The sequence below is a fragment of the Copadichromis virginalis genome, linkage group LG14 (genome assembly GCF_057382275.1).
Source record: "Copadichromis virginalis isolate Kocher_CV1m ecotype Utaka linkage group LG14, C_Virginalis_male_GT1.1, whole genome shotgun sequence".
Lineage (NCBI taxonomy): Eukaryota > Metazoa > Chordata > Actinopteri > Cichliformes > Cichlidae > Copadichromis > Copadichromis virginalis.
The window spans coordinates 36,296,987-36,321,185 of NC_140631.1; the positions used below are offsets into that span (position 1 = coordinate 36,296,987).

At 37.1% G+C, this 24,199-nt stretch overlaps 1 protein-coding gene across 2 annotated transcripts in view; it reads left to right on the top strand.

Moving 5' to 3' along the window:
• The window catches only part of LOC146694477 (uncharacterized), a 35,466-nt gene extending 14,542 nt beyond the window's left edge, over window positions 1-20,924 (top strand). The window contains exon 4 of one of the 2 annotated variants that reach the window (XM_085430672.1): window positions 18,338-20,924. In XM_085430672.1, coding sequence (XP_085286798.1) covers window positions 18,338-18,571 — 234 coding nt within the window. In that variant the 3' untranslated portion in view covers window positions 18,572-20,924. Of the gene's footprint in view, window positions 1-5,411; window positions 5,696-18,337 lie in introns of those variants that run through there. The other variant, XM_085430673.1, reaches the window with a different exon arrangement.
• The last annotated feature ends 3,275 nt before the right edge of the window (window positions 20,925-24,199 follow it).

The following is a 24,199-nucleotide window of genomic DNA, read 5'->3' on the forward strand; positions in this document are numbered from 1 at the left end:
GGTTAAGCTGATATGTTGACTTAAGTCAGGTTGTATGTGTTACCCTTGTGCATGATGGAACTTCACAATTCAAATTAAAAGCCACATCAGTGTGACACAACTGCTGACATGCTATTCTCTATTGTTTCTATGCTACCCATTTTCTGGCTACTTGAAATCATGACAAGATATCAGTGTACAGGGCCTGCGTCCTTACAGCCTACAGACATGTTTTAAGTAGTGCTGCCAGCGTTAATCTCGTTAAAATGGCATTAACGCTATAACCGCATTAACATGCCAAATCTCTGTTAGTGAGTTAGCGCGTATCGCCCTGTGCGTGGGGCCGCATGGCTTCAACGCATTAGCGTGGTTAGCTCGTTAACGTGTTAGCGCCGTGCAGCCCCATGCACGGGGCGATCTGCACTAACTCGCTAATGGAGATTTGCCGTGTTAATGCGGTTATGGCGTTAACGTCATTTCAACAAGATTAACGCTGACAGCACTAGTTTTAAGATAAAAGTTCCTGTGTTGAATATTTATTAATTTATTGATGTCTGACATTTTGTTAAAAAAATTATTCAGAACTTTTGAAATTGCATCTTATACATTCTCACTTATTGAGGACAGCAATTCTAAAAGCCTATTTACAAAGTTTAACTATTAAATGCAAGACTTGTTTTTATACAAAAACTCTATTCATAACGTAGAGTGACTGTAGCTTTCCAGACTTATTTACTTATTTAAGTTGGGCACTAGTCTTGCAATTCCTATTGCGGGTACTTTTCAGACTTTTAACCTAGAGAAACAACCTTGCAGCAAATAAATCAGAAAACTTCACTGCATTGTCAAACTCTGAATATACATCATCTAAGCAGTGAAGGTCAAAGTAACTCAAAGGCATTTTTAAATGGAAGGAGGCTTTAAATCTATAGTGTTCAACTGTTTCAGAGGATTAATTAACCTTTTTTAACAATTTAAATGTGGTCTGCATTTGCTTTCAGTAAGAACCAATGAACTTAGAGCTGGGTGTCACTGACAAGGTCAGTAATTCAGAAATTAATCGAGCACGCCAGTAAAAATCTGGAATCCTTGAAGTATGGTTTTAGAGTAAACTAGATATTAAATATACATTTTTTCTTTCTCTAAAGTGGATATCTTTTGAAGGACTTAAATCATCGTAATTTAATTTAGAGTGTTAAAGTAAAGAGCCTGTTCTATTCACATTTACAGGTCCGTAGTTTTGTTTCAGGTACTTATCAGAATAGGTCTACCTGTTTCAGTATTCATAAAACAGAATATATCAGTTTCATAAAACTTCTGCATAGCTGTCACCTGGCATTAAAACCAGCGTTTCAGATCCAGAATAAGAAAACTCCTTTAGAAGTCACACTGTTTCACATTCCACAAAATGACATATCACAACTATATAATTTGTATGTGTTTAAAAAAAAAAGCTAGCAGAGTTACAGGTCTCACTATAGCACAAGAGACTGCATTAAAACACAATGTGTTAGATATATTTTCTGGTTTGGGTCCACTTGTCCTGTTAGAGGAAAGGGTCACTGTAAATCAATATAAAGTTGTTCTATGTGATCACCTCTAACCTCCTATGAAACATCTTCCAGAAAGACAATGCCTCAATAAACTGGCTCTAGTAGTTTACTGAATAGTTTTTTCGAAGGATCAAGTCATATGACGAATTTAGCTTTCAGTCACCAGATCTCATCACAAACAAACACGTCTTTAGATGTCACTTTTTCAAAGCATCGGCAAACATCCGCAGCTCTACAGCCTATTGTTCTGAGGACATAAACACACACACACACAGACACACATATACAGTATACATATCTACACAATTTAGAGGTAGCAGAAGTGACTCTAGCAGGTAAAATAAAAGTGGTGGACTGTGAGACAGCTGAAATAATGTTTAGATTGTCTCTCTAACCAAGTGTTTCCCAACCACTGGGCAAAAAATGATCAGGTGTGCCATGGAAGATTATCTGGTTCCACCTAATTAGTACTCTAAGTCAGCGGTCCCCAACCTTTTTTGCGCGACGGACAGATTTACATCCGACAATGTTTTCACAACGTTTTATTTTGTTGTATTTATTTTATTTTGTTATGTTTATCTACCAAATACATACAATAAATATAAATAATAAATATATATACAATAAACAAATACAACCCTGAAAACCATAAATTTCACACCCGAGTCTCTTGCGGCCCGGTACCAAACGACTCCGGTCCGTGGCCTGGGGGTTAGGGACCGCTGCTCTAAGCAATCGGCGTGAGTCACAGGTGCATTCTCTTCCACTAGAGGGCAGTACAACTGCTCTAATTAAATAGGTTGCCAACTGCCAGTAAAAGAGAAGAAGACTGAGAAGAAATTACATAATAGTCAAGCTGTGAGACCACGCATTGCATAATAGCAATAGTTAAATATTTGAAAAGAAAAAGTAATCAATCTAACCTGGGTCCTGGAGGAAATTCTGACCCAGATAAAGGCCCTAGCATGAGTAGTGCTCAGAAGAAAGCAAAAAATGGTATATTGGGGACAAGCTGAGCCAATTCTGCTATACCTGGTGCGTTGGGGAAAATGATCAATATGCTTTTTGTGAAATTTTTGTTTGATGGTGTGCCGTGTGACTTTTCTAATGTGATATATGTGCCGTGGCTCCAAGGTTGGGAAACACTGCTCTAACCATTAGGGTAAAAATGCTTTGTTACGTTCTAAGCCCAAATAACTCATGCATAATAGTACAAATAAAAAATAAAATAAAAACCGCACTGATGTTATATTGATGCCACCAACTTCAATATATTAGCCTGTCAGCTAACCTTGTTAAAACTGCTTTGCATTTTTGGTGCACTTTATAAATGACTCTTTCTCACCGAACTTGAGGGATAACTCAATTACTATCATTCTTTTCTCTGGGCGAATTGATTTTGATTTTCTGTGTAGTTATTCAAGGATATTAAACTATCATCTTCAATTCTATGCTCAAAGGGACTGGATGTTTAATTCAGATAATCCTTGGACACCAAGGGTAGATCTTCCTAAGATTTATTTCTTATCTCTGATAACATTCCACTTAAATTGAAGTTTAGGGCTGCTCTTAAGCTGAATAGGGTATCACTGAGGTTTTCAAAACACTATTTGTGAAAGACATGCATTGACTGCTGAGCGTCGAGTGTTACTAATGATGATTCTCTAGGGGCAAAACACTATCTGCCAATTTTGAATGCAATGTGGCTGTAATTTTCCCCCTGATTGCACTCCGGTCATGACAAATACTCTCGATATTTAAATATCCAGTGAGTGCAGAGTGTGAGCGGCGGGGAAATATGCAATAGTTGAGAGATTGCAAAGTAGATTTAAATTATTTACAGGAGATTCTGTAAAAGCTTCCGTCATTTCTACGTAATCTTTTCTCAGATGGAATTAAAGTACATTGATGCAACACGTATCATTTCATTCCATTTCTCGTTCACAAGTCTTTACCATGCAGCTTTAGATGTGGTGCATTTGTGCTTTGCATTTACTTAACCACTCTTAATTTTACTCCACTGATTTCATTACAGCAAGCATTTTGTTTGTGGGTTGTACAATCAGTTCAGAGACACTTTGAACCCTGTTGTTCTGTTTTTAAAAAACTTACATTTTATCTCATCATCATTGCCTATCTGAGCTCTGTTTAGATTGTTTATTTTATTAAAATAAGGAAAATCAAATAAATCCATTTTCACTTTTCCTACATAAGATACATTTTTAAAGGGGGCACAAAGCTGTCATTGTCATTTATTGATCACCCCATTAAGGTCATTTGCTCAATCATCCACTTGGCCAATTCCTCATCGAGTCAGTCATTGGATTTGTTTTTTGTGCTCAGTGGTCGAATTCTAGTTGAATGAAGGTCTTTGTCTATGTTTACATGCACACTGAAATATCAGCACAATGGAAGCCACACAAGCATCTCCATTAACTCGCTTCTGGGCTTTGCAAGTATCTCCATGTGCCACAGGGTAACCGTGGTTGCCAATGTAAACAGTTAATTCAGACTGTGATCAGGACACATTTATTAGTTTCATTGTAGTCTGAAGGATTACATGGACATATGTTCAGTATAATCCAGGCATTAGAGCTGCGCGTGCCCGCGGTGGGTTTGGCTTGTTTTGTGTTTGTTTCCGTTGGAATCCAGTTTTCATGACTATCAAATGTACATCATTTCCTGGATATACATAGATGAGCTATGTCTGTGAAGGTTCTCAGTCATCCAGGTCATTGTAGTCAAAGGAGCTTGCAAAGAAAAGCGTCTGGACTTCTTTAAGTTGCTTGAAGACGTTTCACCTCTCATCCGAGAAGCTTCTTCAGTTCTAAGGTCAAAAGTGAGCCACCTCCACAGGACAAGACTCAGCAATCCATCTGCATCTTAAGGATAAAGGTCACTCTTTCGAGGATGCCAATGTTCACATTTTGGACAGAGAGGACAGATGGTTTGAAAGAGGAGTGAAAGAAGCCATCTATGTCCACTGTGAGCGACCATCTTTGAACAGAGGCGGGGGTTTACGACACCAACTCTCTGCCATCTATAATCCAGTTTTGAGATCCCTTCCCAGACGCCTTAACGCCCACTCACATCCTGGACCATCTGACCTCAGGAATTCGCATGATAAGGTGGGGCCAGGTTTTACAATGAACACACCCGAAACTCTGGCTGATTGGGACCCACGCCCAGTTTCCCACCTTGGCTCAGGCGATTAGAGGATCATCAGGGGATCCTTTTGTCCCTCTGTGGGGGGTTACTCCCACTAGGTTTATATCTGGGACTCTCCACCATTTGACCTTAGAACTGAAGAAGCTTCTCGGATGAGAGGTGAAACGTCTTCAAGCAACTTAAAGAAGTCCAGACGCTTTTCTTTGCAAGCTCCTTTGACATAGATGAGCTATGCACACATAATCTTAAGAAAAAAAATAGCAGCTGGACCAAAATATGATCCTGTTGCGCATGCCAACACTTTATGGATAAATATGGAAAAATAATAGAATAATGGTATGTGCATAGTAAACAAAGATTCAATTCTTTTCCATCTCTAATTTTTGATTTAATATATAATAATTTCCCCACTGTTGTGAGTTTCTGTTCAACGACTCCATTGCTGGCTCGTCATAATAATTTTCACCTTTCACGTTTTCTTTTCCTCCCCATGCGCACACATTTTTCTTTGTCTTCCACTCTAACACTGCTGCTCACACACTCAAAATGTCCCCACGACCATTCAACCTTCAGCCATCCATTTTCTCATCTGTCTGCCTTTCACTTGCTCTCTCCCACTTTCTCTTTCTCTCGTCAGCTTTCTATCTTTTTCACACTCTCATTTTTTTGGCTGCCTCACTCCTCACACACTTTCGCCTCTCTTGTCTCCAGAACTCTGGCCACAAGGACTGTGATGTCCAGTATGCGGAGCTGGATACTGCAGCTTTGGCCTCCTCTCCAAGCCCACGAAGCTCTGCTCACACTGGCCCTGGGGATCTTGTCGAGTATGCAACCATCCAGCCTAGCTCACACTAACGCATGCCATTATAGGCCTTTCCCCTCAGACTTTGGCCTCAAGGTATACAGACCAATGCACTCCATCCCTTCATTCATACCCTTTTCACATGCACTGACCTTCCTTTATATGATCCACATGGTTCCCTTGTCTACCTTCCTCTTCAGCCTTGGTCATCTTTTGATATCCCCTATGTTGCTCTTCAGAAAGTTTGATTGAATCAGAGTGATTTTTAGGGTGTCATTTAACACAACAGCACTCGAGCAGAGACGTGTGGTGCAGAAATTGAAAAGCACATTGTAGTGAGAGAATATAAGATCAGCCACACAAGTGCTCTATAATTTTCACAAAATGTCATGCAAAATATGGCTCGCTGGCAAAGACAAAGCAATTTTTAACTCCTTTTCTTCATGTTTTCTTGATGCTCCTTTTAGTCTCTTTATGCATGAAGTCTGATTCCAGAGAAATCTGTAGAGCATTCCTGTCCATAATGTGCGAGATTTAGCAGCATGACTATTTTGCATGAAAAACGTTTGGGATTTTGAACATCTCTGGTCTTATAAAAACAAAATGAAATAGTTCTTTAGTCTGTTTTTATGTCACTTTTTTGACTTAATGGCAAAATAATGTAAAATATTGAAGATATCATATGTAAAATCCTTTTTTGAGCAGTTGCGCACACGCCAAAGGTGGTTGTCAAGTGATTATGACACACTTGACAGCCCTGATTGGTAGCAGAGGAAACATGCTCTCATCTACAAGACTCTGCTCTGATGTCTGATCTGTACCCAAATCAAGACAGCTGGGAGAAATCCTTCCATCACATGCAAACAGTCATCTACACCACTTGAAATACTCCTTATACGCATACAGGAAAGTGGAACAGGGGCACAAATCGCCGTGCTGCTAAAGTGGTTAGACTGGTTTCTGTGTGTTTCTGCAAGTTGTTGTTCAGCCAAGCCAGGAGGCTTCAAGGTTAAAGGCATGAAGAGAAGTAGTGCAAAATGTGTGTTCATAAAACACTGTTGCAGGATTTACTTGTTTTTTGTTTTTTTTTCCAAATTTTAGCTAAATGAGCTAAATGTAGATAAAAAATGCATTACTGCACACAAAAGCTTTGAGAAATCACATCTTAAAATGAATGTTTTGCATTAGTTAACAAAGCTGGAATGAGAATCTTTATGTGATAACAGAAGCACCATTATTACTACTTGTTGCCCTAAACTGCAATTTCAGATTTACTATTGAAGTAATTTGCAGGTGTGACATCTCTAGAGAGCAAAATATTTAAAGCTACATTAGGTATTCACTCACTGGCAGCCCCAGATGGTATCAGGAGATACTGTTTGAATTTTGAGCAGCTAAGTAGCCAGAAATCACAGGACGTGATGTCCGTAAATAACAAACATTTTTCTCAACCCAGACGCTCTGTGATGTCTTACACTAAAACAAATAAAAGACGACAATAAACAGAGGAGTCTAGCTTGTTGCCAGGAGACAAGAAGCTGGGCTCATCTACTTAGTTCTAATTATTTGCCCCTTGATGACCCAATGTGACAACAAGGGTAAATTAAAATGTGTGCCATCAATAAATAGACCCACACATAACAGTTCAGTTAAACTAAAAGTTCTGTTGTGGAAGAGTTTGTCTGTCAGTTTTTCAGCACAATAATAAAACAACACAGAGAAAATGTGCTTCAGTTTGACAATTCAGATGGAACACATTCATTTTTTGAATGTAGAGTAAACTAGCCTGTCCCTGCAAATGCAGAGCAAACTTTGCATTGCATAGACTGGGAGAGTGACAATAATTTTACTATAAAATGTTTTTATGAATTTATTTAAATTTCCTAATTTATTCCATATGTCATCATACATGTACAATGACAATAAAATGCTACTCTGTTCTATTCTTTCCTAAATTATCCAATGGACTGTGCCATATTCTTAAGCCATACTGCTTTTTGGGGGTTTTTTGCTAGTAAAACAAGAAAAGGAACAATTATAACAAACTTGAAAGTCAGTATTTGCTATCACCACCTTCATCCTTCGACACAGCCTGAATGAACTTATACAAGTTTTCTTATCATTTTTAAGTAGTCTTCAGGTATAGTTCTCCAGGGTTTATGAAGGGACTTCCAATGTACTCTTCATTGGATGCTGACCATTTTTGGCTCCATTCTCTGTCAAGATGATCCCAGATGGATTAAAAGATGTTGAGGTCTGGGCACTGTGTTTCACTCTGTGCCCAGACCTCTGTGTTTCTCTCCAGGCATCATTTTATTTCACTAGTACTCCATGCTAAAAAATAAACCCATTACCATTTATACTCTTTCCAGATGGCTTTGCATGGTAAGTAAAAAATCTGATGGAGCCCATAATTCCATCAATTTCTCCAACACCACTGACTGAAATTCAGCCCAAACCCTGACAGAGCTTCCACTGTATTTTAAAGAGTTACTATAAGTACTGTCCATCGGCTATAGATAGTTTTGAAGGCCCGACACTTATTCTTTTGTGCCCCACTTGTCCAGTTTCCTCGCACTTTATAAGGACACACTGTACATCAGGCGAAGACATGCCAAATTTCCAGCTAGTAATGCTTTAGCCATCATCTTGTTGGTGCAAAAATTGTGTTTCTGTTTTTGTGCATACTTTTTATCTTTGTGCATGTTTTATTCAACTGATGAAATGGACAAAAATGTTTTTGCAGAATGATTATGATGAGTTACTTATTTATAGTTAAGTAAGTTGTTTGTAATGCATGTGACACAAAATGGGTTCATCCCTTGAGTGAGGTGCCATTTTTATACTGAAATATTTTAATAGGTCAGTTCTAGGTGGCAAAACAAAAAAAAAAACAAAAAAACAAGGACTGCACTGAAAACGAGAGAAAAAGCAACTAATGCCTATCCTTCAAAGCAAGGCATAAAGAAATGATGATGGCACTTTTGCACAGTGTTGTATTTGTATGTATTATTAGTTTTTTCTAACTTACACTGTTTGGACAAAGTCTGAAGAAAGTACTATAGTGATATTTCTATATTTCTACACAGGGAGCATAAAACTTGTTCAAATTTGTTCTGAGTGAGTGCAGAGATGGCCAGAGATGTAACAAAAAAGACTGGACTTGCATTACACATTTTATATTAGCAAAAGAGAGAGAGAGACGACAAAGGATTACTTCAGGCAAGCAGTCATGCAATGCAGCCCAGCCCAGCAGAGATTGGAGAGTGACAACAATAAACTACCAACAAAGTCGGGGCCTACAAGTGAATGTCAGGTGGGGGCAAGGCTAATCAAAAGCTACATAACAAGCAGCCAGTAGAGTATTAGTAGCAACTGTTTGTAAATTACCAGACAATTAGTCTAGCAGAAGCATCAGTAGCACTGACAGTTTAAGTACACATTATTATTGCAAGGGTGCACTAAATGTACTGAGAAATGGTCTCATGTATTTTGTGTAGTGCAGTAAGATTTTAAGCCTAAGAACCTATTTGCATAAGAGAAAAGAAACATAGTCTATTTAGTGTAGATGCCGGTAAATATTTAAATGTGGATTAAAACCAGTTGAAATTTGAAAAAAGATAGCATTATTTTTTTTTGTTACCAAATAGACAGTATATCAATAAAATGTGCTACTGCACCATCCTGAGATTAAGGCTAAATAAATTACAGATTTCAATATTCTTGCATACAGTACCCCGGCTTTGATGTGGAGCCAAGTCTTTACTAACACCCAAGACTTATCTTTGGTATTAAACCTTTGGCAGCTGCATGCTGGAAGAATTCGTCCAAAAAATATCCACAGTTAAATACAATTATTTCTGGTTTTGGGTTCTCAAAATCTCTATCACACTCACATCCTGTAAGTGGAAAAATGTAAAGAGTGTATTAGTTTTATGGTAGAAAGAAAGAAAGAAAGAAAGAAAGAAAGAAAGAAAGAAAGAAAGAAAGAAAGAAAGTCTTGTGTCAAAGTATCATAACTTTTAAAAATATTGTGAATATTGTGGCCAGTGGTATCCCTCTGCCTCCTAGTAGATGTAGTTTTCAGTAGATATAGTATCAAAATCTTAGATAACATCTTACTTGAATCATAGCATTCACAAGAGTTTTAGAAAACCTGACCTCTGACCTTTTCCACTGTGCAAAGTGACTACCGAGTGATGTCTTTTGTAAGTCATTTTGGACATACATTTTGGTCCACTGAGGGGGTTGTTTTGTATTTCCAGGTGTCTTTATTTTTTCTACATCTGTTGAACGTCTAGTGTTGAGGTCCGTAGGACCTCCGTGTACTGGCTACTAATAGTCCAAATGTGTTTGTTGTGGACATGTTTTCAGTGCCAGACTTTGACTCATTTTAGACCTTGTTTTAATGCTGCTTATATCAGAATCAGAATCAGAATACTTTATTGATCCCTGGGGGAAATTATTTTTTGTTACAGTGCTCCATTTTAAACCAACATTAAGACAAGACAGACAATACGCTAACTAAGAATAGTACAATATATACATATATATACATACATACATACATAAGTCACTTATAAATAAATAGTTGGAAAAGAAACATGTGTAGCTGTAGCAGCAAACAGTGTGTTAAGTGGATGCGTTGTACAGGGAGATGGCCACAGGCAGGAATGATTTCCTGTGTTGTTCAGTGGTGCTTTTCGGTAATCTCAGTCTCTCACTGAACGAGCTCCTGTGACTGACCAACATGTCATGGAGTGGGTGGGAGGTGTTATCCAACATTGGATACAAAGACTACATATAGTCTTTGTAGGCCCATGTTTTATGTACTGAAACAGTTATGTGTGAAGGAATGCAGAGTGATCAGCAGACGTCTCCAAGATGGCGCGGGCTCTTGACACTAAAAAAAGTGAGCTTCTGCATGGAGCATGTCCCGAGTTTCTCAAAGGCAGTTTGCAAAATGTGTGTATCGACAAAGACTGTCGAGCAGATAATCCAGTTCATACACACTTGCACAATCTTCTCATACTTTTCATCACAACCTCTCTCAGTCTTGCTACTGATCACAACCACATTTACTTCCTCTTAGAAAGGTCTTCACAAGAAAACAGGATACTTGTAAAAATGAACCAAATATAATGCAAATGCTCTTTTAAACTTGTTAAACATATCATATTCCTTTTAAAAGGAAGCCTAACATTTTTCTAAATATTTTAAACATTTTTATTTTATATTTTAACATTGATTTCAATGTTTTTAATATTTCAACACATAAATGACATTTTTAAACTGGTTACAAACAAATAATTTGAATAATTGAAATAAAAGAAACCAGTAGAAGAAAAACAGCAAAATGTAAAATAACCCCCCAAAAATACCCACATGTACTTTTTTATATATAACCCATATTCAAATGTATTATGTTGATAAGAACAATATTGATATTAATCATTAATCATGTAAATTTCTTGCACCTGTCATAGACATCCAGATGATTTCCAGAAAAATGAATAAGTCCAAAGTTCAAGTGTTGAGCATCACACTGACATTAAAGTTGTTTCATGGTTGGACATCTTGTGGACCTAGTTTGGACATCGTATAGATGTGCCAAATTGGTCATGGACCGACGGACCCAATGTAGACATGATCCGCACATCTGACGTTCACTGTTTAGTGGGTTAGGTCGAGGTCACTGAGACTCTGACTCACCCTTGATTTTTAGTGGAGACACTGAGGGTATCATTTTGAAAACCCTGGGTGTCTTTCTTCTCGAGTTATTGCGTTCACAAGATTTTCATAAATCTTAGACCCTTACCGCCCGCCTGCCCAAAGGGGTGATGACTGAAACCGCTGTTTGGTATTTAATGGTTATGAAATATAGACACAAACGCAAAAGGATTACCATTTGTAGTGTTAGAAGTGTGTAATCATAATAATAACATTTTTACAAAACTAGAAGTCAACGCATTTTTCCAGCACTGGGCAAAAACAGTAGATTACAGTATCTGAAAACTGGTATCTGAGCGAAACAGATTATTGGATCTGTTCAACATTCACGTTCCACAGTTCTGAGACAAAGCAGAAAAATTAATGTTTATTGATTTACTTCTTCTGTTAGTTTATATAACACGTTCAGTCAGCAGCTCTATAACGGATGGCCCGCTGTTCCAACATTAACTTCTCTGGGGAAATGCCTGTTGACATTCCCTGTTTGTAATAAGCCTTGTCTTGGCTGGCTCCAGTCACGGGGTTACACCATTCAATAAAATCTGTGTTTGCTGAGCCAGAGACTCAACCACTAGTTTATATCCAGGGTGACAACATTATCATTTCATTTTCTGCCTGTGCAGTTCACCTTTGGCCTATGATTTAGAAGTAATCAGTGAAATAAATCAGCGAACTGTTAATCACAGCCTGATTGTATTTTTCTAGCATCCGCTGGCTTTGACAGAGCTATTACATTATCAGATATGAAAACTTATTTGTGCCATCATTCTCCAAGGTTATGTTATCTACTCTTTATATACCGGTGCTTAAAATGACTTCAAGGTGAATCAGATTTCATTTAGATTAGCGTTCATTTTTTAAGTATGCACAGGTGATGGTTCTTTTTGTGCGCTTTCGCTTTACATTTAAACAAAGTTAGAAGTCTGACTTTCCTATGAGTATAACCCAATTATAGTGTAAAATAATTTAAATAGCTTTTGAAGTTTTACATTTCAAATGCTTGTTTCCACTATTATCCAAATCCTCCAAAACACTTCTTGCAATAGTTTTGAAATAATTGTGAAACTGGTAACACAATTAGCTTTGTTTTTTATTGTTTTCAAACTGTTTGTTTGAACAGAACCATACTGTCAAAGCTATTGATGCTCCTTTTTAAAAATATCCACTTAATTTGACCTTTTCTGTTTCCTGATGTAGTTTATGTTTATTATGTTTAAATACAATAGGGCATCTTATGTGCTTGTTGTTGTCTTCTTGTTCTTCTTTCTGGCCTTAGCTGTCTGGATAGTGATGCTAGACAAAACCAGCGCTGGTAGGCAGGCTGTGGTTGTCTTTCTTTTACACTGCCAACAGTGCATGTTTTTTTCCTCAAGGGGAATAAAATGATACTGGAAGTTTAAGTGAACTCTACAAAACCATAAATATCAGCTGTATTACTGTGTTGAATTACAGACTTTTGACAAATGTTTTATTTTGGAGTGAACGTGGCCTGAAGCACAGATGCTGAGCAACATGGGAATAAATCAAACCACAAGGGTCAATAAATCCAATTACTCTTCAATTAAATGCTGGAACGAGTAAGATGTGTAATTTGTGAAACGATGGATCAGTGGTGACTGATGGTGTAATGTGCAGCGCTCTCCGAAACAAAGCATGTCGACTTTTAATGTGAAACAGCTCCAAGAAATGTCTTTATTTTTTCTTTATAAAAAGGAAAACATACACATTCTACTTCAAGCTTACTTTAAGGTTGTAATGTTCAGTGTAACAATTTTATGTTAATTATTTTATGTTAATTATTTTAATTCACCCAGCCAGTGCAATGCAAGGTACATTTATTAACTACAAACTGTAATAAAAATGTCAAATTAAGGTGGTTTAAAGTAGCGAAGATAAAATTAATCATGGTAGCCTGAAATAAGGGACAATGGTACAATCTCAGTTCATGATCAAGTCTAGTGAAGGGAAAGCTACATTTAACTGCAGATGTACTATCTGTTTCATCAAATGTTCAATCTGCTTCTGCTCACATGACAGGAAGAAAGAAGAGCATAGGTATGTTGAAGGTTTTCAGTTGGCTTCTGTCATCTAGCTTAGATGCAGTTTCAGGGTTTGGGAACAACCTTGTCTCATTTATAGACTTTCTGTGTCTATGAGTGACCCTTATCCCCGCCTTAATAACGTATACAGACTACTACACACTGTCGTTCTGACCTATAGCACCAGAACTAGGCTTAAGCAACAAATGCACTACAGTTAAATTACCAAAAAGATAGAATTGAAATAAACACACTGTGTTTCAACTCACTGTTAACTTGTTCTATATTAATGCTGAGATATATACGTTACACTTACAACTATTACCTATAAGCTGTACATCTAAATTTTGAGCTGTACACTCAAAAGTTTCTGGTCAATGTATTTAAGATATATTAAAAAAAAGAAACTGTAACCAGTGACGTTATTTAAATGTTGAGTTCCTCCAATATTATTTTATTATTAATTGTTTAACCATTACTGAAAAACACAGATATGGAAACTATCGAGAAGTATAGCAATTAAAAATAAAGAATAATCTAAGCTAATGTTAAGTGTGAGCTTATTAAATATCTTGTTATTAAACGTTTAATTGTAATGTTCAGGATCCCATTTTTCAGACAGGACTTAGTCAACTTTATTTTTTCACTTCTTGTGGGCAGTAAATACCTCGAGTAATGGCCATTCCTTATTTAAACACACTTTGATTGGGGAAATAACTCTGATAAGTAGGCTGATAAAAATGTCTTGTACTCCTTTAAATCTTAATTCCAAAAAAGTATTTTCCATAAATGACCTTTGCATTTAATTTCCCTTCAAAAATCATTACACAGCTTCAGATAGGCAATTTTCCTAAATCATGAAAACTCCTGGGCTCACTGCCCAGCAGTTTAATGGAACTCTGGAATTTGTTAGCAACAGAAAAGATGCTTTCAAACTGGCCTCTATTCAGAGTCACCATTAAGTGGAAAAAATAGCATAAATTTAACAAAAAAAAAGTGTGTGTCTATGTGTGTCTGTTTTTTTGTTGTCACCATTTTGATTTAATCTTGAGTCACTGTTTAACGTTCAGTTTTGTGTTCCTGTCTTGATTTCCTTGTATTCCACAATAAGTCTGATCATTTGTAATATTTGAAATCTCTGGTTAGGTCTGTTGTGTGATTTTCATTGTTTTGTTTTGTGCTTTAAGTTCTTCATCCTAGCTTCCCTTGTGTTTCTATCATTTTAGTGTGTTTTCATGTCTCTGTGTTTAGTTGAATCCTCTTGTCCATTAATGTTGTACTTTAATAGTCAGTTTTCTCTTTTGTCTTGCTTTGAGTTTCCCTGATTACCTTATGCGTATAAAAAGTTCTCTAAAAATGTTCTCTTTGCTACCTTTAATAAACGTTCGATTTTTGTTTGCTGGTATCCTTCATTTGAGTTATTTAATCTACAAATTGCAGTGATATTTTAAAGTTCTAAATACAAGCATCAAAGCCTTGCTCTTCCAATGTTAAACAGTCTTTTTTTATAATTGAAAATCAATTCTAGAATGTCTGGGACAGAAAGAAAAAATGTCTGGTTAATCATAGCAAGAGTACTTTTCTATGATTTTTCTATGATTTTTCTTTTGCACATTTGGAACTTTCCAAAGACATACAGGAGTTTAATGATGATTCTAAATTGGCTGAAGGTGTGGACATAAGAGTGAATGGCTGTCTCTTTGTGTTAGCCCTGAGATAGACTGGTGACCTGTGCAGTGCATACGTCTTATGACAGGTGCAGACCAAGCATGAAGCATGAATTTGTGGATGGATAATGCAGCTCAAACAAAAACAGGGAAAACAGACTGCCTGCATAGAGTTTTTCTTCTTCTTCTTCTTTTTTTTAAATATATGGAGGTGCAAAAGCAACTTTACAGGGTGTTTGCTGTGACACACAATTTTTAACTGACACATATTTAAATAAATAAATAGCTAAATCAAGACAATTAATACAATAATAAAATACATACCACAATGTTTTTCACCCATCATCCATCCTTCCATCCATTCTCATCCACTTATGTTTCCATTTTAAATTTGTTACATTTTGGTTTCATTTACTTAATCTTTTTGTTGGTCATTGTTTAAATGTACAGAATAACCAGATTAGTAGTTTCCAGTTGTTATCTGCATGCTAACTTAATATTCTTTGTAAGAATCAAATTACTGGATGGTATATAACTCTTGTCTGAGCTCTTTTCTGAGCCCACTGCCCCCCTGTACTTCTCAAGCTTCTCGTGTTCCATCTTCCTGATGTCGCTGTAGTGATCACAAATGACAACAACATCAGTAAAAAGGAACAGCTAGAGAAGTACAAAGGGCTCAGAGAAGAGCTTGAGAAGATGTGGAAGGTGAAGGTAACACTGGTCCCAGTGGTAATCGGAGCACTAGGTACGGTGACTCCCAAGCTGGACGAGTGGCTCCAGCAGATCCCAGGAACAACATCGGAGATCTCTGTCCAGAGGAGCGCAGTCCCAGGAACAGCTAAGATACTGCAGGACCCTCAAGCTCCCAGGCCTCTGGTAGAAGACACGAGCTTGAAGGATAGACCGCCCGCAGGGGCAAGAGGGGAATTTTTTTGTTTTTTTAAATCAAATAATCTCTGATTTATTCAGCCTACAAATTTAGAATTCAGGGTTTTTACTCGTGCAAGAGTGTATTTGAATTAGGCAGGGTGTATTTCTCTTCAAAGGGACAATACCTAACATTGAATCAGACTTTTTCTACAGACGTCTGCTAAAGTTTCAAATCTAAATCCCAAATGTCTTGAGACAAGCCTTTAAGATGGAAAAGCTGCTCCTCAGACTGCTGCTTTTAATTTTTCTTGATATCACCAAGGTCTTTTCTGCACACAAAAGAAATTAATAACGTGACAAAGTAGAAAGTTTTCTTAACATCTTCAGTGGTCCTTGATACTGACCTGAAACAAATAAGCTTTTCAGACGCTTCTGCCAATGTCTGCCGCATGTGTGTCAAGAGGGGTTTACTTGCATGTCTTATGCTGTGAAAAATCCAGTTCACCTTCACACAAGCTTAGTTCTCACACTGTCACCATTAACAGCTTCCCCTTGCTTTACTATTACAGCATCTTTTGTCTCTCAAAATATCATACATGTAGCAATACAGAGGTTTACGTTATGCTATTTGAAAAATCTTTTTTTTGTGTGTCATTGTGCTGGTTGCCTGCTTATTAACAGTTCCTCGATGTGTACCTCATGTTTTATCCATTTTACTATATTTATTTGTTCTGCTGGGCTAGCTTTTCATGTAATGGAGTTATCAATTTTATACTTTGTTTTGATGAATGCAATGATTTGTAGGCAGGTTTAAGTCTCCTTCTGGTTTTGTTGCTCCACCACAATATTTACAGAGTTGGGATCATCGTTTTCGTAGATGTAGAGATGCTTGACGATTATTCGTAAGTTGCATTTTCACTATCATTCTTATCATTTTGTTTTGTTTTTGCATGTCTTCTATTCACCAACTCATTTCATTTTTATTATAATCGCCTCACTTCAAAGCACATCCAAGATCTTTTAAAAACACTATTTAATTTAGAGCTGCTTAAGGTTTTCAGTGATTTCAATTAACGTTCTTTAAAAAGCTAGAAATTTAATTTCTCAGAGTCCCCCAAAACAGCTCAGTGCTGAGGGCACTATATTCATGACTGGTAATGTTATACTGCCACTAAGGTAATTTTGTTTCTGTGGTGTACTGTGGTGAGTTCATGGCTTCATCTGCTTGTGCTATTTTAAAAAAACCCTAATCTGTTGAATTGGACAGGGAGCATTCTGGGAAGGAGTGTCAACAAATGTAACAGCGGAAAACAATTATGATGTTTGAAACTTGACTTCCCACCTACCAAATCACATGTTGGCACACAATTTAATTTAGTAAAGGTAATGCTGATGGTAATGCAGAATATTCAGTGAGGTAAATCTAACCTGTCAATGTCACCCACAAGTAGGTGTATAATTGCCTTTTCTGTCGGGAAATCGCATTTATGCAGATATTAAAGTGTGAAGTACATACACAACATATTTATTCACTATCAATGATGTTTATAATGAGGATGAACCTAAAAAAAGTGCTAATTAAATTATTATTTAATACAAAATAAATACCAAAGTTGCATCTTTTCTGCCAGCTGAATTTGTTGATTCTAACTCATCGACTCCCAAGTTGGAGCCAAATTCCCAGTTCAAGGATAACAAAGTGACTGACATGCTGAGAAGGCAGACTTGCTGCTCTATCAGAGATCTTAGTGCCATTATAAGCTTTATAAGTAGCACTTAGAGCATTTCATTGTAAAAAGCAGATGAACAATCAGACCCTTCTGACAACATCATGTAACATCAGAATAATGGCTGTTTTTGTTTCATAAAAACTGACAAAAGCAGGATAGACTACAACACCAAAACACTTCATGCTGTTCTGTGTAGACATTTATTTATAAAGAAACACTTTATAAGATGATAACAGCATAAATAATTTGTCTTGGTCTGTGAAATCAGTGGCTCACTGATTATTAACATAAATATAATTTTGTAAGTTAGAGTCAATGAGGTTTGAACCATGTTATGGAGAGTTTTTAAACTATAGACAGACTATTTTTAGATTTTGACAATGCATAATTAAATCTTGTGAAGGTGGTGAAATTAAAAGAAAAAAGTTAAAATGTTGAGGAAAAAAATCAAGAATAAAATTTTGAATTTAAAATGTGATAACTCTTATCTTTTCCTGTATGTGACCCTAATATTTTGCAATTGAAAGATATTTTATTTCTGTATTTTTCTATAATAAAGGATCAGCAGCTTTGTGATTCATGAATATAGGGCCCTCGGTGCAAAGAGTTGTGTTGTGCATATGTGACATGGCAGAAGTGTGACATGCCCAAATCATTTAAAGACATAAAATGCTTGAGTACTTCAAAAGACGCTGCTCTGCTGTGTATGGTTCTGTATTACTGTGAAGTCGCTCAGTCAACTCTCATCAAAAACTTTGTGACCCTGCAGTATTTTCTTCTTTTTTCCGTCTCCACACAGGACTCTGGGAGGCATCCAGAAGAGCCTTTGAACCCAGCTGAATATATGAGCTACCAACGTGTCTGCAACATGGAACAATTCCCCGAGTCTCAGCCTGCTCACCCTCCTGTTACTTTCCTGCCTCAGCACCCTTACACTCAGCACCCCTCCAACGAGCCCATGTACTCCAACACGAGCTTCCCCACCCACGGCCCTCGAGCTCCATTCACTTTCCCAAAGGAGCAATCTGTGTGACATGCCACGTAACTATTATCTCAGCGAGAGGCAACATGATAGTGCCACAAATGCTTCGTGAAAAACAAAGCTCTGCTGAACAGATGTGCATCTATCCCCACCTCGCTTCTGTTTCCTCTATAGGCTTAAAACACTTGTGGGCTTCCCCCTGCCATATGAAAGTGTCCCTCAATCCCCTGTGTATTGTGTGCTGCTTGCTCCACTGAAGCTATAGGGCCCCAGTTATCTCGTGATGTTAGCATCCTCGCCACCAGCTACTCTCTTCCACCACTCAATCCTTTACCCTTCACATGTGCCCACTCATCCTGTTTGCTTTTTATTGCCTCCTCACCTTTGAATATTTTGGGTTTTGCCAACTGTCTGTACAGAATATGCCACTCAAAATGTTTTCTCTATTTTTTTTTTTTTTTTACATCTCCCACAGTGGTAGTGACCTTTTATAGCAACGTGGTTCTTTTGTTTGTATTCTGTCTGTCAATCATATGCTTGCTTCTTTGAAAGTCATATACTATAATGTATGTGTGATCAGGTGTTTACTGGTGGACTAAAAAAAATATAAGAAATGCCAATTAATTTGTAAAACTAATTATCAATCTGTAATGACATGGACTACCCCTTTAATGACGGTTAATGACTGGGTTGTTATGTGAAGAGGTGAATTGGCAGTCTTTCAGCTGGATCCTTCATTACGTTTCATAATTGCTTTGCTGTTATGAAGTTTGACTGGCTATTTTGGACTGTTAGAAGAGAATGTTATCCTCATTAGCTAAGAAGAAAAACAAAGGGCTTGAGATCCAACAGTACCTACTTTCTGCTCACTGTCCATGTCTCATTATCCTTCCCTTCAGGCTACTGTTATTTTCATTGTCATCTACCAGTAGTTGCCAAAGACATAGTTTTTCTTGGATTTTTTTGTCCATTTGCTTTCACGCTAGCAATTACATTAAAATTATCTGAAGGGAAATAAAAACATACTTGATTGGCAACTTGCTACGCTTTCCCAGTTTACATTATCCGTTTACCATATGCTGTATTAATCATATCTTTATACGAAAACGTGTTCAGAGGTTGGTTTGAGGTTCATTACTTCATGGGTCCATTCTCAGATAGCAGATGCATTTGGGCCTAATCTGGATGACTTTTTGTCACCTAAGGCTCTACCAAGTATTGTGTAGGACAGATATGGCCGGGCTTAGTATGGGTTATAGTAAATATCTTGCTCAAATGTCAAGGCAAACCCGACCCCTGGATCACATAAAGTAAACTTGAGGTAGATTTGAGGCAGGCAGGGTCATTCCTGAATCAGTGAAGTCAGTCAAGGTCAAATATGGTCCATAGAAATCTGCAAATGTGGGCCACAGTTGGACCAAATATTCCTTGTTCTCTAGGTTGTGTTCGTTCAGAGTTATCAACTAACTGGTGCGGGTAAAAGGTGAAGACAATCACATACAAGGGTTGTCCTGGAAAAAACAAATCATGGATAAAGTGAAAAGGCTTTTTCAAGGACAGCCCAGCCACTTAACATATTTAAATATTTTTTAAATATGATTTGTACTAATATAACCTAAATAAGTTTAAATCAATCTAAGGAACCGAAGATAAAAGCTTGCTACTGTATTTTTTTAGACAATACTCAGTTATATATGATAACACTCCACATATTTTCATAGTCCATTTTACACTGTTACTTTCAGACCATACATAAGCTAACATGCTTGACGAGCCAATTTCAGGATACCGCCTCCTACACGCAAGCCCTCTAGACACAGAAAATTAGCATAAACTGAAAGTTCACATTTTTTGCCATGTCAGATGTATGTTTGGAAAAAAAATAAAGAAAAGAAAATACTTGTGTTTGTGCTCGATGTGAAAAAAAAACCTTGAGGTGTTGAAGGTAATTTAGTGTTTACTCTTAATGGTGATGGTAAATGGAATAGAGTAAAACTTGTGAGACTTTCTCCTGTGCTCACCTTGTTGTCTTGCAATGGCTTGATATGTGTGCTAGCATTTAGTTTAAGCAGTGGTATCTGGTTTGAACCACTGAAGGAGTTTGTTATCGCTGTACCTGCTGTGAGAAAAGACACTTACACACATCTTTGTCTTTTTGTGACACATTTAATCTTCAAGAGATCCTTCCTTTTTTATTATTATTATTATGATTATTATTAGTATTATTATTATTGATAAGTACTACTACATACTATATAATATGCTAGAATTTGGGCTTTACATCCATAAAAAATATATACATTTTTACTCTGTTCCTTTTTGATGTCCTGACAATGATTGCCATGTTTTGATTTGTGTTTTGTAAGACTGTAACATTTTGTTTTATTACTATTGTTTTTGTTTGTTTTTTTACAATTTACAATATTCATATACAGTAAAGGAAGCCTACATCACATTTCTTTTGACATTCATTGCACATTTGTGGAATAGTAAAACCCAAATAAATATTATGATTATAAGCTCTTTTGACTGAAATAATGAAAGAAAGTTCAACAGTTTAACCTGTTTTTCTTCTATTTGTTTTTAGAGATTTGAGTTATGTCGATGTAAATATTAACAATGTATCTGATGTGTGTAAAAAAAAAATCATGCAATTTAACATTAAAGTTCACAAACTAAACATTATTGCTGTTTTTATTTTTGTTGTAACTATTGCCAGTACAACACGTTTTTTTAGTGTTTTACTGTCACATATACAACTTGGGGATGGGGGGAGGCTGCAGCTTACTGTTCTGAGGCAGGAGGCAGGGAACATGCTGGGCAGGTTACTGGTTTATAGCAGAGACAATATCCACACCACTTTCGATATAATCACCATTTAACCTAACATGCATCTTGCTGGACTGACTGGGTCCATACAGGCATAGAAAATCCACAGGCTCCTCAAAGAAAGTCCCTAACCAATCAGGAAGTTTCCTCACCTTGGTGGAGAGAAAGAAAAAAAAGAAAGAAAGAATGAAAGTGAGGCAGTAAGGATTAAAAAACTGTTTGAAACAAAGGACACATTTCTGAATAGACTTTGCCTTGTGTCCACTCTTAATCATGTCTCTAATTTCTCCTTAGCACACCATCAGAGTCCATTTGGACTTCACAGGACCCGGTGTCAATGGACTTAAGTATCCAACCTAATCTCAAGTGTATGTGAGGTTCCAGTGGCTGTACTCTCACACAGTCACCTGGTTTCTAGCATATAATTTGTACCAGGTACTCTGGTGCTGTTTGTTTTTCAGATCATGATGTGCAGGAGTCTTGTTTTGTTTGTTTTTTAGCAACAGTATTCTGGCATGGTGTCTGAGTCGTCTCTGAGCTGCACTGGTTTCCAGACCTTATGATAATGTGTGATTGTAGTGATCTAATAGTACAGGATAGGGATCCTCTCCTGCAACTTGCAACAAGAGTCTTTTAGCTACCTTTATGGAAGATTCTGTCTTATCATTGCTCCATGGGAGCAATTGTTTTTCCCACAGTCTGCTGAATCTCTGGAATTCTTGAGATGTACATTGAGATCCATTATCTGAGCTTTCAGTTTCTTTATCATGGTAGTAGACTTTGTGTCTGGTTAACTGTCTATTGCTTATTACCAAAATATTGGTAATAACTACGCTGATAAAGTAGTCTCTGTTGTCAAATGAAAACAAATCCAATCCCATCTTTGTCCATGGACTGCTTGGCATTTTACATGGAAGGAGGGTTTCTATTGGTTGTGTGAAGCCTACCACTCTGAAGATATCACACTTGGCTGTATATGTCTTTATCTGGTCATTCATGCCATGTCAGTAGATGCATTCTCTAGCAACTTTCCACACCAAGATGTGAGGATGGTAAACGATAAATGAACTTTCTCCTGACATTATCAGGCTTCACATCTGGATACTATTGCGTTTTGCAAATACAGTATGGCCTCATTTCACTTGCTTTTTTTACTTTATCATTTAGCCATCCCTGCTGTATCCTTTGAATGAGAATCTGTATTATCTGCTGTCCTGTACTAAATGAGAGAGCATATTAATGGTGGACATTCAGGAAGATATGCTCTGCTTAGAGTGTTGGCGAGTAACATATTATTTCCTGATACGTACACCACATCCAAATCATAGTTTTGAGTGCATAACATAGTTTTTCCTGAATTTATTTAGGAGCACTCAGTGGCTTTTTCACTATGGCCTCTAATGACTTACAGGCACTTTAAACGATAACTTTGCAGCTGGATGTTTACTGGTGGAACTTTTCCATTCTGAACACCACAGCCAAGGATTCTTTTTCCATTTGAACATGGCGTCACTCTGTGTCTTTGAGTGTTCTGCTTGCAGAAACAATAGGCTCAACCTCCTGAAATGTTCCACCCAAACCTGTGTCTGAGTCATCAAACTGCACTGTCAGTTATTTCTGTAGGTTATAATGTTTCAGGACTGGAGAAAATTGCATTTGCAATCACCTCTGTCAGTTTGAGGAATGCTTTTTAAGATCAGGCTTAAAACTTACATTTTTGACAAAGGATATAGTTACAGCTGGTGACTCTGACATCATATGATTGTTGGGGTTTTCTCTGTTTTCTCTGTATCATTGCCAGGTCTTTACTTTACAATATCAAGCCCCTTGAGGTAACTGTTGTTGTGATTTGGTGCTATATAAATAAAATTGAACTGAACCGAAATCCTCATGCTGTGATGAAAACTTCCACTCACAGTTTCTGTGTGTTAATTGCTTCAGTGCCTCATGGTGACCAGAGAGGTGTGGGCAAAACTTTGTTAGGTAATCCGCCATACCCAGCAGCCTCTGGACCCCTTCTACATCTGTTGGTTTTGGCATCTGTCATGCACTTTTTCAATGCCTGGTTTTAGTCCATCTGCCTTCAGGAGGTGTCCTATATATGTAACCTCCTTTTGTCTCAGTTTAAACTTGTCTGCATTCAGTTTGATGTTCTTTTGCCTATATCAGTTTAGACAGTCTCAGTTTTCCACCATCATCACATTCGGCTTCCTCTTGCATTTCTCCTTGTCTTGTGATCAACACCTCAGCTGTAATAATGTACAACCCAAGCAGTCATCTAGAGCTTGTGTCAGTTTTCTCTGAAAGATTTCAGGAGCAGACATATAACTATTGGTATTCTCAGCTATCTGTAGCAGCCACATGGAGAATGGTGTAAGGTAGCTAGACTCATCCTCTTACTTGATATGCCAGAACCCACTTTTGACGTCACATACCAAGGGCGTAGATTTGGTTTTGGCATTGGTGGGGACGGATGATTCAACCACCGAACTCTGCCCTGTTTCTTTTTCTTTTCCTTTTTGTTTTTGCTTCTTAATAAAAAGAGGAGAAATATACTTGCCTACATATGCTATTCTATGTGCTTTTAAACCATTTAAAATCACAATTCATAGTTTTATATGGGAATTATATAATGTTAAATTACTATTAAAAAAATGACTGACTAAGTATTTTAGGCTTTAGTTTACTTAGGCATAATCCATATAAATCAGGTATCATACAAAAATAAAAATAGCTTCAAATACAGTCATGACAATAAAAGAATATGACTTTAAGGACTTAACATCATTACTTCAGTTATAGTACACCAACATCTGTTATACTTTGGCACTAAGAGAACACTGAATGACC